Genomic DNA, 15,074 nt, shown 5'->3' on the forward strand with positions numbered 1-15,074 from the left:
GCTTATGTCTACTACTGCTGTGTGTAATGAACCTTCACCTGAATGATCAGGGTAAGACCCAGGGTAGATCGAGGTCAGAGTGGATATCGTTGGGAGGCAGACCTGACCCATGTTACAGTGAAATCCATGTAATGTAAAGGATACATTCTAACAACCTGAACCAGGGATTTAGGTAACTTACATTTGTAACAATTTGTTGTTGCTGCTCCCCTCTGCGCGGAGGTTTTCAGTCCCAGTTTGCAAAACTAAACACTATAAAAACAGTCTTGTTCTGGCAATAATTACATTGGTAAACAACTGTGGAATTTTGGACACAACTGCACAAGTCACTTTGGAGCATGTATTCATATTCTTATTATGTGTGTATGTTTTTATTTATTTTTATCTTACAATTTTATTCCAGTCTTATCTGATGAGTTTTATTCTCTTAACCTACGTCTTGGATGGTTTTTATGGTGTTTTTAATTATTTGCTTTTTGGATTGCAGCATTCGTTATTGGTCCTTTAATGACTTTTATTCTCTGTATTTAGGTGAAAATCTAGTTTGCATATGGGTACCAATAAAGTAATAAGAAGTAAGTGAATATTAAACCTTCTGTATCTGTTACAGACAATATTATCTACAGTGTCCACAGTTTTAAGTCCAATACAGTGGTTTGTTCAGATGTTTTTACAAGTTTGTAATTACTTATGTATTGATATGAGGAGAGACGCATTTTGGAAAACAAACGTCATGTGAACAGATTTTTTCAATGTGAATTTTTTAAACTGACACTGTATTATTGTTGACAGAGCATAGGTCTTGCATATTGTTTAGTCTTTAAACACAGGACAATATTTTGATGGAATTTTACATTTGAGTCTATATTCTCAACTTCACCAGTATCTCTGTTGCTACATCTTCAAACTGGATTTTAAAACTGTTGCATTAGATTTTCTGCGTTGCATATCAGCAAAATGCTAAAGATTGCATCAACAACTGCAACTCCACATTACATATGCGTTCCTAACACATCACTTACTATCTCCTTGGCAACGGAGCGGCCCAACAGTGAGCTTGGCTTCAGAACCAGGTCTGTTGGTGTCACCCACTGCAACCTGGCTGACAGGCAGGTGTTCCTTATAAATCAAAAGCCCAGAATCTTCTCTCCTGTAAGACACGTTGAAAGAAACATAACAGAAAATGAGAAGAGGAGAATCCAGGCTCAAACAGCATAAAAACAGCACCACACTACAAACATCCAGACGACATATGTACATGTTCTAAATGCTTCCCAAAATGATTTAATATTAATTGTTTGCCATTTATTGCATGGTGGAAATGAAACACCGAGATGTAATTTATGGCTTTGCGTGCCTGTGTGTGTATCTGCGGTGTGTGCTGCCAAAAATATGGGTAATGACTGGAAATAGAGTTATATGAGTAATATTTCAAAAAGTCACTCATCCAAACAATGAGACATTAATGTATCAATATTAATGAGAACGAGCCTTATTTGTAATCTCATCAGTTTTAGTGATGAGGAGGGGGACATGAAAGTGATTGAAACATACAGTATGCACATGCATGAACACACTTGGAGAAACAATACAGTTGGTTTAATGAGAATATCCATCAGCTGGCTAAAAGAGCTTTCAAACACAAACTGTTAGTTCTTGAGGCGAACATCTCTTTTAAGTAAATGCATCATTGATGGTAGGATTCATCATTCAGTCATTTTAACTTTGATGTCAGACCTCATCAGCCTGCCCAGCTAAGGCAGATTTGGAACTGACACATTAAGACAAATATTGTCCATGACAAAGATGTTTAAGCATAACTCTTTAAAGGGATATGATTTTGTTCCCTCAGTAGAAATGCATGGGTATAGAGAGGTTTTTATATATAAATGTTAACCTAAATTCTATGAGCATGTGCACATCAACTGTATAAAGACACAGTGACCTTACATGACGGTTATAATTCTAAATAATTGTACATAGGCTACTATATGTAATAGTGAAAAAATAAAACACAAGTTAACAGTTTCCTCTGACTGCCTGCCACAATCTGTGGATGAATAATGTGAACTTTTGAGAGAGACACCAAATTGCTACTCTGCGGTGAGCAATAGTAGAGTAATAGCAGAATCATCGCCACATGAAAATGACTGCTCTGTGGTAATGTAATCTCTACCATATTTCTTAAAGGATTACATTTCTGTAGTTTCATTTTTTCAGTCAGTATATGTGTGACAGAACTTGTAGTCACACTGGTCATGTAGCAAAGCTGTTAAACTGGGACTTGATGTTATTGAGAACCTTATATTACCTGCTACTTTTGCTGACTTTAAAGTTGCTGCAAAACCATAAACTCTTCGCAGTGCTAAGTATTGCAAACAGGGCTTTTTCTGAATATGTAACGGTCTGACTTACCATTGTTTGTGGTCGGCATCACAGTTGCAGTCATATTTGGGGTCAGTACAGTTCCTGTCGATGCCACAGGCACATTTTTGGATGCCGGGCCCTGAGCCCCCCCAATAGAAGTGCTTCTCACTGCCACGGCCCACCCACCACGTATAGGGTGTCCCATCTAGGGAGACAATAAAAACACAGACAATACAGACAGCCTTTAAGATTCAGGAAAGAGAAACAGTCATGTTCCCACTGGTAGCCACTCATGCACCTCACAGAAAAGTAAAGCAAAAGTGAAAACAAACTTTTATTAAGGTAATGAGTAGGGGTACAAACTCTCCAAACTCCCATTACAAGTGATTAATTGTTAAATCATTAACTGTTTGAAGCTCTTTCACATTAATGTGATTTATATTGACAACTAGCAGCTGCATGGTGAATGCAATCCGTTTACTCAACATGTTTTACACAGCTGGATGGTGAATTCCTTTGAGACTGACAGGCATACTTAGTCACAGATCGCACCTGTGATTTTAGAAATCTATAAAAACACTGATACAGCGCAGTATTTAAATATTCGTCTTTTGCGTTATTATTGGCCAACTTACGTGTATGCAGTCTCATCTGCTGACACACAAACACAACTATGCTCCTGAGAGAGTGTCTGTTTTAATGAGTCAGTAAGAGGTGAAGGATCATTGTTTTCAATAAGGAATTTAATATTGTTTTCTTTTGCCTTAGATAAAATATTCTGGCATGGGACAGTAAATAGGAAGAAAGATAGCTGTAAATATTTTGGTGTAATATATTTTGGCAATATATCACAATAACAGCAAGAGAGAGAGAAACAATATTAGGTTTCTCTCTTTACTCCGGAAAATAAGCTGCATTGTCAATATCACTTTGTCAAATTTCATCAAAGACAATAAAATCTCCTGAGCCACAGTGTTTATAGGAGAGGATTAAAGCAGACTTTTGATGCAGCACAACTGCATTGAGAGGTGTGATATACTGTATTATTATATTTTCTTTTTTCTGATGGTATGTGAAAGTCCAGGAGGAATCTCTGGGTGTGTCTGTGTGTGTTTATATATATATACTGGTTGTGTGTATGTAATTGGCCTGTGTGACCTGTGGGTTTATTGTCCTTATAAAGAGAATTAGCCTCATCTCTCTTAAGGCCACTGTTCAGACAAGCTATCGTCAATAGGATTAACTACTACCTCCTCAAGAGACTCCACAATCCTCTTCCTTTTTGTGTATAAGTGTGTGTGTGTGTGTTCATGTTCCTTTGCTTGCATAGAAATAAGAAAACAAATTCAAGTCTGAGACCTTCACATTTAGGTCAGTGAGGTCCCCAATCATAGCCAAGACTTCTTAGCCCTTTAGCCTCCCAAACCATATCCAACTTAGCCCCAAATCCAATTATTACGTAAATGAAAAACATCACGCCCATGTCATTGTCCTTTAAAGGTGAAATTTTTCCTGAGACAAGCAGTACCAGCCTCCCATTCTTTTTTATACCTCAAGCAAAGGATGCAAACAAAACAAACAAACAAAAGCAGCTTAAAAGTGCTTTATGTTCCTACTTCTGCAGCCCTACACTCTCTACATAAATAAATGACGAGAGGAGAGGAGAGGAGAGAAGAAATGTGTAGACAAGAAATGAAGGGAGGAAAACAAGAAGAGGATAAAGAATGGAAGTAAGAACAAGTAGAGGACAACTGAAGAGAGGAGAAAAAAGGAGAGGAGAGGAAAAAATAAAGAGGAGAAACGAGGAAAAATGGGGGGGGGGGGGGCAGCCTTGAGGGGAAGAGAAATGAGGAGAGGAGAAACGAGGACAGGAGAGCAGAGGTGATGTAGGAGTTCTAGCAGGGCATCAGGTGGACAGGGAGCTATGTATTGTGCCAGTTTAAGCCTCCCGTGTGTGTCGGCTTAAGCTCTGCCAGAACAAACAACTGAGGAGTGGAGAGAGTGAGGAACAGGGCGTGGAGGGGGAGATGAGAGAACGACAGCATGGATGGATGGAGATGTGAGGGAGGAGAGATAGAATCACGCTGGCAGAGAGTTCGTATGGAGAGCTGCAGAGAGGGCACTGCCAAGATGAAGCTCAGCAGCATGTCTGTGTTTATGGGGTGTAGGTTTGTGTGCACGTGGGAGACAAAGTGTATGTTTAGGTGTTAAAAAGCCATGGGTTTGAGAAAACAGGTGTGCGGTAATTATAAGAAACCCACTAGAGAACGAACAGGCTTAGCTGTACATGAAAGTGTTAATGCAACGTTACAAAAGTGGTTTGATTTGGATAAAGTGCAAGATGGGGCTCGGCAGGGCTATAAATTAAAAGAACAGATAAAAAGAAGATGGTAACTGGTATGAATAGTTTTGTTTTATGATGAAAGCTGTTAAACAGACTGGTGCAGGCCTCGTCCAGGGATCAAAGCTCTCCTGAACCCATGCACCACCTAACATCTAGAAAAGAAACACAACTTTACACTCTCTGTTAGGGAGACTGCTGTTATGTGACATAACATTCCAGTAACTACAGAAATAGCTGAGATCTGGGATGTATCTATGCACATATCACAGTTTATGGGCTTCTGTCTTTTTGACACATAGTTTTACTGGGCTGTTACCAGTGTTCAGATATGCCAACTTATACTACAAGTCTAAATCAACTTACTTTTAGTTTCCTTGTTTACAGTCTATTTTGCTATCTGCTTACCAATCATCGGAATACAATGTTTTTGTAAATTTATGTAAATCACATATGCCTACAATATCAATTTTTTCTCTGAGACGTACATGGAACAAAAAGCCCCCCATACATTTCTATATGTGTGTATCCAGTCATTGTAAGGAGCCTGTAAGGAGCCTGAAAGCCCCTTAGTAGTAACAACAGCAACAACAACAATAATAATAATAATAATAACAACAATAATAATAATAATAAGAATAAGAATAATCTTTATTTCTAGAGTACTTTTCACACAAAGTACAAAGTTCTTTACAACACACAATGGTAAAACACCAAAGGCAAGAGAATTAAAAGAGAACATAAAAACAGCAAAACGAACATGCAGCTCAGATAAATCCAGGAAATGCCTTTCGGTTAAACTACATTTTAAGAAAAGACTGAAAAGTAGACAGTGATTCACACAACCTTCCAGAGCTTTAGGGAGCACAGCTGAGAGATCTCAGCCGTCTTTAGTTTTCAGCCTGGACACTATGTTAGACAGAAGACCATTATTTGAGGATGTGATGGTTGATATGGGTTATGGTCTAAAATATAAAAGGAATCAATAAAATCCATCCTCAAACAAACAGGGAGCCATTGTCAACAAGGTAAAACAGGTGTAATGTGTTCATGTTTCTGAGCTTAGTTCTATTCCATATAGATGGAATAGCCTGGATATTTCAGATATTTTTGGCTGAGACTGTTACTATAATCAAGGTCTGAGGTGATAAAAGCATGAATAATTATTTCTGCATCTCTAAAATTTAATACAAGTCTTATCTTGGTGATATTTCTGAGCTGATAAAAACTCTCTGAGCTGTTATATAAAACTGGTAATGTGTTGCTGAAAGCGTAAAATTACCATCAAATATAACACCAAGATTTCTTGCAACAGGCTTAACAAATTGTGGCAACTCAGATTCGGGTGATTTGTTTGGAGAAGTTCTGCAGACCAATTACACGATAGTCTGTCTTATTAGAGTCAAGTTGTTGAACATTTCCAGACATCTAATTTGTGATATCACAGTTCTGTAGAGGATTCAGCATACTTGGGTTTGAGGGCGTCATACGAATGAACAACTGAGGGTCATCAGCATATGAATGAATCTATAGGATTGGCCTGTAAAATGACAAAAGGATTGAATCAAGAATTGAGCCTTGAGGGACACCGTATTTGACATGACAAAAAGATGGCACAATTTTGTAAACGGACACAGAACTTTCTGTTATGCAAGTAAGTTTAAACAATGGAAAATTATCTAAGAATGCTCGTATGAAATTCTTTTTTGGTTCACAAATGTTGAAAATATATCATGTATCATTTTTTTCTCCAATTTGTCTTGAGATGTGACCGCTGAACTATCAGTACCCTGACTTTGGGCTGTGTAATACGATCAAATCCCACAACAAACTTACTAAATGTTCACGTGAGAGATAAAAACAGACATGATGGATTGATAAACACTGGGGTTTTGTTCCTCGTGTCACCAGGGACAGAAACACTACACCACTTATCGTGATAGCTTTATCTGTCGGTTTTTTCACACATACAGACACACTCACCTATCTTTCTTCTTCCATATAAAGGGAGGTTAATGCTTACATCTCCATCATGTCTAGTATATTTTTTTGCAGACGTATACACCATAAGACAGATAGAGCATCAGAGGGAAAGACAAAGACGGAGAGAGAGGAGATATAGGGAGGCTGTGAGATAAGAGCAATGACAGCAAAAAAGGAAAGACAGCAACAAAAAAAGACAGAGAGAAATAGTGTGACAGTGTTGCTGTCGCCGTAGTGATAAGAGTTCTGACAGTTTTATCCTTCTCTCATAAGCATCAACGTTCCATCCAGGAAATTCTATCCAAAATTGTGCTCGTAATACGCTTGTTCACGTCACAAAGATCTCAGGAGTACTACTGATACCAATGTCATCCATGCTGTTCAATTTAGGCCTGAGTTTTTCACAACTCTAAGACCTTTTATAAACTTTTTTTTTTTTTATATATATATATTGTGCGCATAAAACTTAAAACAATAAAACTTATTATAAAAGAATCCTTGGCCTCAAAGCAGCAGAAGTACCTGGGCCACCCTTCTTTCATATCAAGGGATCACTGCTGGTCAGACCATGAACTAAAAAGGTCAGCGGATCCAAAATGGCACTCGCTATGCTCAGTTGCTTATAACCTCAGTCTGGGAGAGGATGGCTTTTAAGAAAGGTGGCCAGGTGAAGCTGAAATGTCAGAATGCCTTTCATAACCCTAAAGTTTACTTCTCTCATATAGCTCACGTATGAAATAAGGGTCATTAATTACACTGAATTCCTGCTCACCAGTCTGAGAGTGACAGGTGTCGGTCAGTGGGCAGGTTGGCAGTATTTGCAACCACACAGGTGCACACATGCGTAGATGGCATAAACACATCGTCTGCTCTCTACACTGATCTCTATGGAGTGTGAAAGTGAATCAATACTAGTCTTCTTCTCTCCTCTAATAAGAGCAGCTACTATATTATTTAGTTAAAAAAAAGGCCAAAAGTAAGTCTTAGACATGCTGTCAACTTCTTGTATTAGCTAAAAAAAAAAAAAACAGCCATAAGGACACACTCCCCAGTCATCAAAATGTGCATGCCCATCCACACATATATATGCCAACCCTGTGTTCCAAAGGAGTATTCCCAGACACATGCATGCATTCATTCACGGTCCTGCAGTGCTTTTACACAAAGTTGTGGTTCAATTCGTCTTTGTCAGGGCACGGCTGATTTCTGCTCTTTGTTGTCATCGTTTGTTTGCATTTCTGTTTGTTGTGTAGAAAGCCTGGAATCTGTACTGTGAACCTGCTGCTCTTTGTTACCCTCCTATCCTCTTAACATCTCTGTTTTTGTAGTGAGGCTGTGGGGAGGCATATTAGCCATGCCGCGAGATCCCTCACGAGAGCAGCAGATAATGCAGTGTGAGTTTGTGTGTGTGCATGAGGAGAAAAGAGCATTTGTGGGAGTCCGTCTTTGTCTCCACCCTTTTGTTTATCTATACAAGTGCATGCATGTGTGTGTATGTGTGTGTATACTCTTCCCTGCTCCTTTTAATCTGTCTGAGTCCTCGCTTGGCTCCCCTGTCTCTTTCCATTGTTTCAATCTTTCTCCGCCCGTGGACCACCTATCCATCAATTTACTTCCAGAACCCCTCTGCCCCCTGTCCCTGCCACGGTTTTCTCCATCTCTGCAGCTCCCACATATTTAGGCCTCTCTCTACTCACCCTGTCTTTTCCTTGCTCTCTCATATCTCTTGGTCTCAGAGGCCTCTTTCTCTTTATCTCTCTTCCTATTATGTCTTTCTACCTTCTCTTGCAGTCCTGGATCTCTTGCTCTACCGGTCTGGCCTTCTCCCCCCCGCCTCCTCTCTCTCTCTCTCTCTCTTTCTCTCTCTCTCATATCTGCCTTGCACACCTTTTCCTAACATCCTCATATCAGTTGGTCTCAGTGGCTGTTCCCCTCTTTTTTCCCCCTCACTTTTTTCTCAATGCTTCCTATCTGTCTATCAATTCCATGTCTCCATGACTCTTTCCTGGCATCTAATCTCTTTATGTTCTCATTAGTCGCGCTATAATCTGCCCTTTAATCCATGTTAATTGCAACCTCCCCTTGCTCTGATCATGATCTGAAGATGTATTTGAAACACACCCTCTCCTCCCGTCTATCCTGTATAGTTTGATCTGTAAGGGGCTACAATGCATACCAAAATCTAATGCTTATGCTCTGTTACTCCTTATTATTCCTTATCCTTGGATGAATAAATGTAAGAACTCTGTAAAAGTTGATGTGAATTATTTAAGGTTAATGTCACAGATTGATCACTGGTTTTTTTGGTCAATTGAAGCTACAGAAAAAGCTAGCCAACCATTAATTATTGCATTAAACAGCTGGCTTATTTATTTCAGCTACAGTTGAAGCCATTATCTACAGAGCTGTGTTAGTACTACTAATGGATCTACACTCTCAAACCAAAAAAATCCACTGAAACAGAAAGACTGAGAGGTTTAAGGACATTAAGGCCGTAACCAACTGTGAAGTTTGTCAGTCAGATTAGATTTGGCTGTTCAATGCACAGCTTTGACCATTTATTTGATTAGACTAATGGTGATTTTGACCATCATTGATATTTTCTGCATGTAAAATTAATAAACACAGCTGCATATGATACATACAATACAGTCACAAGCTGCTCTTCTCTCTAATTGTAGCCAGTTATCCCTAATCAAGTAACTAATAATTAACTTAAGATATATATCGACGTATTCTTTGCATAAATGTGATTTATTTGCCAATGAAAGTCTTTGAAAGGTGCAAAAAAGGTGTTTGTCACTTTAGCCACTTTAACAAACGTGTTCATATTTTTATCTCTTTATTACTTCCGCCAAGGAGGTTATGTTTTTGTCAGTGTTGGTTTGCTTGTCTGTTTGTGTGCAAGGTAACTCAAAAAGTTACAGATGGATTTGGATGAAAATTTGAGGAAATGTTGATACTGGCACAAGGAACAAATGATTAAATTCTGGTGGTGATCGGGGGGGCGGGGGGGCACAGGGCCCACTGATCTGCCTTGGCGGAGGTCTGCACTCTCTGAATGCTTTTCTAGAAAAGACAGTGCAGACCTCCGCCAAGGCAGATCAGTGGGCCCCCGTGGCCCCAGCACCACCCCCGATCACCACCAGAATTTAATCATTTGTTCCTTGTGCCACTATCAACATTTCGTGATCTGCCTTGGTGGAGGTCTGCGCTCTCTGAGTGCTTCTAGTTTTTCTATTGTATTGATGCATACTGTCTTGCACTGCTGTACACACTTTAATTTCCCCCTTGGGGGATCAATAAAGTATATCTTATCTTATTTTAACTTAACTTAAAAAGAATATTGTTTTTTGATGTACCTGGAAATTGTGGGAAAAAAGAAAAGAAAAAAACAAAAGAGCAAAACATGCAAAAACAAACTGTGTCACTGCTAAAACTTTTGGTCATGACTGTATGTCTTTCAGGGATTCAATGATGCTCAGATCCATCAGGGCTTTCTGAGCTTGACTCAGAATTCTCAGTTATGACAGATGAGTAGAATCAAGCGGGTAAAAAAAAGTTAGTTTTTCAAAGTTCAGCTTCTCCCATGAGTTAAACACTAGTACATGTTGCCAACTGGACTGATTTTATAATTTATGAAAAACTTATTATTGATAATCCCTGGGTTTTCTGATCTGAAGTAGCAAAGAAAATGGAAAGAAGGAGGTCTGTTTTGAACAAAAGGGTCATAACTTCTATGTTTGTCCCTAAAGGAGCTACAGTATGTGTCCTTCAAAACCTTCAAATATGACCTGAGAGTGCCATTAAAAGCTCCAGAATAAAGAGTTATGAGGGTATGTCAAAGATGCTAATGTATTGGATTGTAGAGATATGGACTGAATATTTATCCTGCTGGTCTGGGGTATTTATGTGACCACTAGAGGGAGTAGTGAGTCACTCCACTGGTCTCCCATGGTGAGGAAAACTAACGCCATAGGACCTTTGACCAATGTGTCAGAAAGTGACCAAATGGGATGAAAACCACTAAGAAACCACTTTTAAAGTCAAAGAATGTGATAGAGTGATAAAAGCCAGAAGCACTGTTGTTATTTTCACCACTGGACACAGCTCTAAAAGAAAAGAATGGTATTTGATGCTAAAATTGCAGCGTTTCTTCAACACAGCTGAGTTTGATTTGGAGGCTTATGAATTTTTAAGTTTCTAGTGGTTATATTAATATTCTAGTTTAGTTTACCATTTGTTGATCCATAGTTCAGACTACACTGCAACAGTTCTGACCTTGTTTGGATGTTTCCAAACAGATCTTTAGTGCAGGTATTGACAACAAACTACAGACTGTATGGAAAATGGAGGTGTTGAGGTGGAGCTTGTGATTTCAATGTGCAAAGCTAACAGAGCAATAATGTAAAAATATCACGTAACACAGTAACCTCCATGATGATTATATAATACAGTATTTATTTTGAACAGCTGTTAAATAAGTTTTTTTATTTGAGGGAGACAACTTGATGATACCATAATACAGATGTGTATAGCCTTATGCTGCGTTCCAGGCTGGTTTTTGAGACCATAAGTCACGACTTCAAACCACGACTCACAACTTTGTAATGTTCCAGGCAGGTCACACCAAAATGCCTGAGCGCAAGGAATAGTGGTAGCCTGATGTAAAGAAACCAGCATGGCGGACTGTACGGGGCATACATTCATTTATAATCATTTCTATCGCCAAAGGTGCTTGTTCCTTGCTTATTTGAGGAAACAGAGGAGAAAAAATGGTGTATAAGGCAAGAGAAGCACTTATACCTTTTATGTTATGTTATTTGAATATTTAGATATGTATTTGGTATTAATTTATTCTTGTCCTAATGCTAGAATAGCTGCTGATTGAGCAGAACATTTGCAGATAAATAATGTCAGAGCAATACTTGTTTTAATCAACAATTTGGCATAAACACTGCATCCATGGGGGCTGCCATTGTTGTTTCAAGGGCTACGTGACATCAGAACTTGGAACTAGGAGTACATTGATCTAGTACGAGTTCACGGGTGGGAAGTCACGGGTTAGATAGCCATTCCAGTGCATTTTCACCGGTAGAAGGTTGGAAAAACACGAGTTACAGGTGGCCTGGAACGCAGCATTTGAACATAGAGCTTTATGCATTATTCAGTGAGTCTGTGGATACATCTGTTCGTAGTTTTTGTAGACATAGGCATGTTCTGGTATGTGGCTTCCCCCTGCTGTTAGGTAGTTTAGAATACTTTATCAATACCATTCATAACCTCTTTGAAGCACAAATCACGGGGTTATTAAAACAATAGAAACAATACTGAATCCATATTATTGTCCCTCAATAACTTTTCAGTGTCATAATGATAGAAAAATGACTAATTACCCACTGCAGTTAGGAAACGCAGGATCTCAAGTCTAACATCACACCTAGCTGATCTGGTACGTGTTCAAAGAGATTCATGCTGTATTCTGGCGTCTTCATGAGCCTCTTTGAATAGGAATAGATTAATTAATAAAAATACAAAGCTTGACCAGATGAACTGCAGTTGATGATTGAAAAGTTGCTGATCCCAATCATTGCCACCCATAGCACCGACCTAAAAGACACCTGTTGCTTGGGGTTTAAACACCAAACTCCTTCAAAAGTTAATTTTAGTGGTAGAGGCGGCTGGAAAGAAACAGTGCAGAAATGTATCTGCTAGCGCGTGCAACGTGTCAGGCGAGACATCTCCGTTGTCTACATCAGAACACAGAGCAGACAGACTGTTGAAGGATAATGAGTTATTTCAACAGTTTCTACCTGAAAGCACCCATAACGCAATCCACCTCCCTGACAGGTCTGGGGCCAACCCTTCCTACCCTGTCTGGTGTTCAGCACATCGTCATGCTCTAGTAACTTCACTGTGCATGCCTCTGCACACATCTACAACTCTTCACAGGCCATCACTGAGCGTATCCGTCCATTAAATGAAAAACACCTCAGAAACAGGAGTGAGGGGGAGGAAAAGAAAATTAATATCAATAGTTGTGCCCCTAATTGGCTTGTCTGCTTGATAAAGGACACAATAACCTAACTCTACTGCAATTACCCCCCTTTCTAGAGTCTTTAAAGCATGCACTACAGTCGGCACGTATGCACTTACAAATTCAAACACAAACCAAGTGGAATATGTACACACACAGACACACACACCTCTGGCAGTCATTGTAGCTGACAAAAGTGTGGGCTGAAGACCATAAACAACCATAATCATCATTACTGCAGGGTAATCTCAATCAGTGTGTGCGTCTCTGTGTGTTTACGACTATAAGTCAGATTTAGTGCCGTGTCCCCTCAGGTCAAGGCCGATGGACAGATGTGTCATGAAGGAAATGGCTTCTGCCAAAGCACACTCGTTTTTCACTTTGCTTTTTCACTCACACTATCCATCTCCTCACATATCCATCAGTCTAGTCATATGGATGGGGATACAGTGAACAACACTCATAATTACAGAGGGGGATGAACAGGGCATAAATAATTCCACAGAGGCAAGGGCAATGGGGAAGAGAGAGCAGCATGGAGAGAAAAAGGAAATCAGAAAGTGGAGGTAATGGAGAGAACAGAGCAAAGAAAACCGACAGCTAGCAGTACAGAAGAGCAAAACAGAGAGCGATAATATGGACAGACTAAAACAGGACATGCAAGAGAAGAAAAATGAAAGGAAGTTTTGTAAGAAAGTGAACAATATATGTGAAACTTTTCAGTCCTTCAATGACATATTTTTTATTTTTGCACAAAACAAAAAAAACCTGGGAGTCATGAGAAAAATCACAGCTAAGGTGTGAAGATTCATGCAGTAATTAATGGCAAAATGTCCCCACTGATCTTTTCTTTTTTTTTTTTTTTTTTATAAATATCTTTTTATTTCACAAAAGAAAATCATTTAGATACAGTACAAACTTAGTGATACTGGGTCTTACATTTTGCAATTCTCCTTTGTGCACTCTTCCCACCCCTAAAGGAATAAACCAGCTAAACACACCCAAAAGTAACAGACCAAAAACATAAAAGTCTAAATATAAATAAATTAAAAAAGAAAAAAAAGGGAAAGTAGTAATAATAATAATAATAATAATAATAATAATAATAATAATAATAGGGGTAGCAGCATTAGCATAGTGATGCATACTGTAGCATAAATGATAGTAGTAAGGCAGTACTGATCTTTGACTTTATTACTTAAATACTGCTTTATCCATGACAGGAAAATCAAATTTAAAAATACGAAAAAAAAGTGTGCACTGTCTTTTCACTTGAGCAGTGAGTCACAAGTCCCTGTGGAAAGTCTCGAGTGCACCTCTATAATTATTCAGTTTCATTAACAATGTCAAAAACACACTCATTGTCTCCTTCAAGCATTCATGGCTATATTCTACATGAATATGCACAGAATATGTGGACTGAACAAAACACAGACATAATGTCACCCAAAAGGTTTTATCCCAGATTTGGGTTTATCGCTTGCTGCCAAAGCGGACATGATATCGAGCAGCCGCAGTCATAAATATTCCCGTCTTTTGAGTTTTATATTTCTTTAGAGGAAAAATAATATTTTGAGAACTGACATGAAGACACATGACAAGATGTTGAATACTCCATTGTGGTGTTTGCTGCTTAATAAACACAAAGTTAAGAGGATTAGGATTATGTAAGGCACAAAGATGAAATGGCATTTTATGGCATTGTCATGAGCAAAAACCTGGTAGATGAGCTAGAACCATATGTTGAAGCTATTTTCAGACACGTTGAACAGCCCATACAAGTTAAATTAATAAAAGTTTGCTATAGGATTTTTACTGTCTTCTCTTTCTAAACACGTACAATTCATATATTTACAAACGACTGAACAATTTATCAGCAACTAAACATCTTTTCTACAGAGACATAAGTACATTTAACACAGTTCAGCAGTCAGGAAGCTATACGCTAACTGCGCTTGTGTGTCTGCACCTACGCACTTAGACGTACAAGTAGGCACGCACACACCCACAACAGAAGTCTAAATTTCTTTCATGTGGTTGTGACACAAAACAACAAAAACAAGTCTCTCTAGTGTCGATCAATGTCAAAGAATCTCTTGCTGAATTTTTGCTTTGTATTACTCATGAAGGGGATGTGAATCCTGCTGACAACTGGGTGCTATGTTCATCATTGCAGCACTTTGTTGTCAGAAACATGATGGATTTCAAGCTTTTATGCTTAAAGACATTTTTTTCCTTGAATTCTGACTCCTTTTTTCATTCTGCCTTTTATGGTCCAGCTGTGCTGCTACCCAAACAACTGATACGGTGCTTCTATTTTCTTTTCTTTCTTTCTTTGTGTCACAC

The 15,074-nt window shown here is 38.8% G+C and overlaps 1 protein-coding gene across 1 annotated transcript in view; it reads right to left on the minus strand.

Annotated features, from left to right (window-relative positions):
• cntnap2a (contactin associated protein 2a) overlaps window positions 1–15,074 on the minus strand; it is a 361,415-nt gene that overhangs the window by 60,161 nt on the left and 286,180 nt on the right. Inside the window, exons 16-17 of the mRNA XM_030123092.1 lie at window positions 2,416–2,572; window positions 1,023–1,150 (exon numbers count right to left, since the gene is read on the minus strand). Of these exons, the coding sequence (XP_029978952.1) occupies window positions 1,023–1,150; window positions 2,416–2,572 (285 nt within the window). The remainder of the gene's footprint in view (window positions 1–1,022; window positions 1,151–2,415; window positions 2,573–15,074) is intronic.

The sequence above is a fragment of the Sphaeramia orbicularis genome, chromosome 20 (genome assembly GCF_902148855.1).
Source record: "Sphaeramia orbicularis chromosome 20, fSphaOr1.1, whole genome shotgun sequence".
Taxonomy (NCBI): Eukaryota; Metazoa; Chordata; class Actinopteri; order Kurtiformes; family Apogonidae; genus Sphaeramia; species Sphaeramia orbicularis.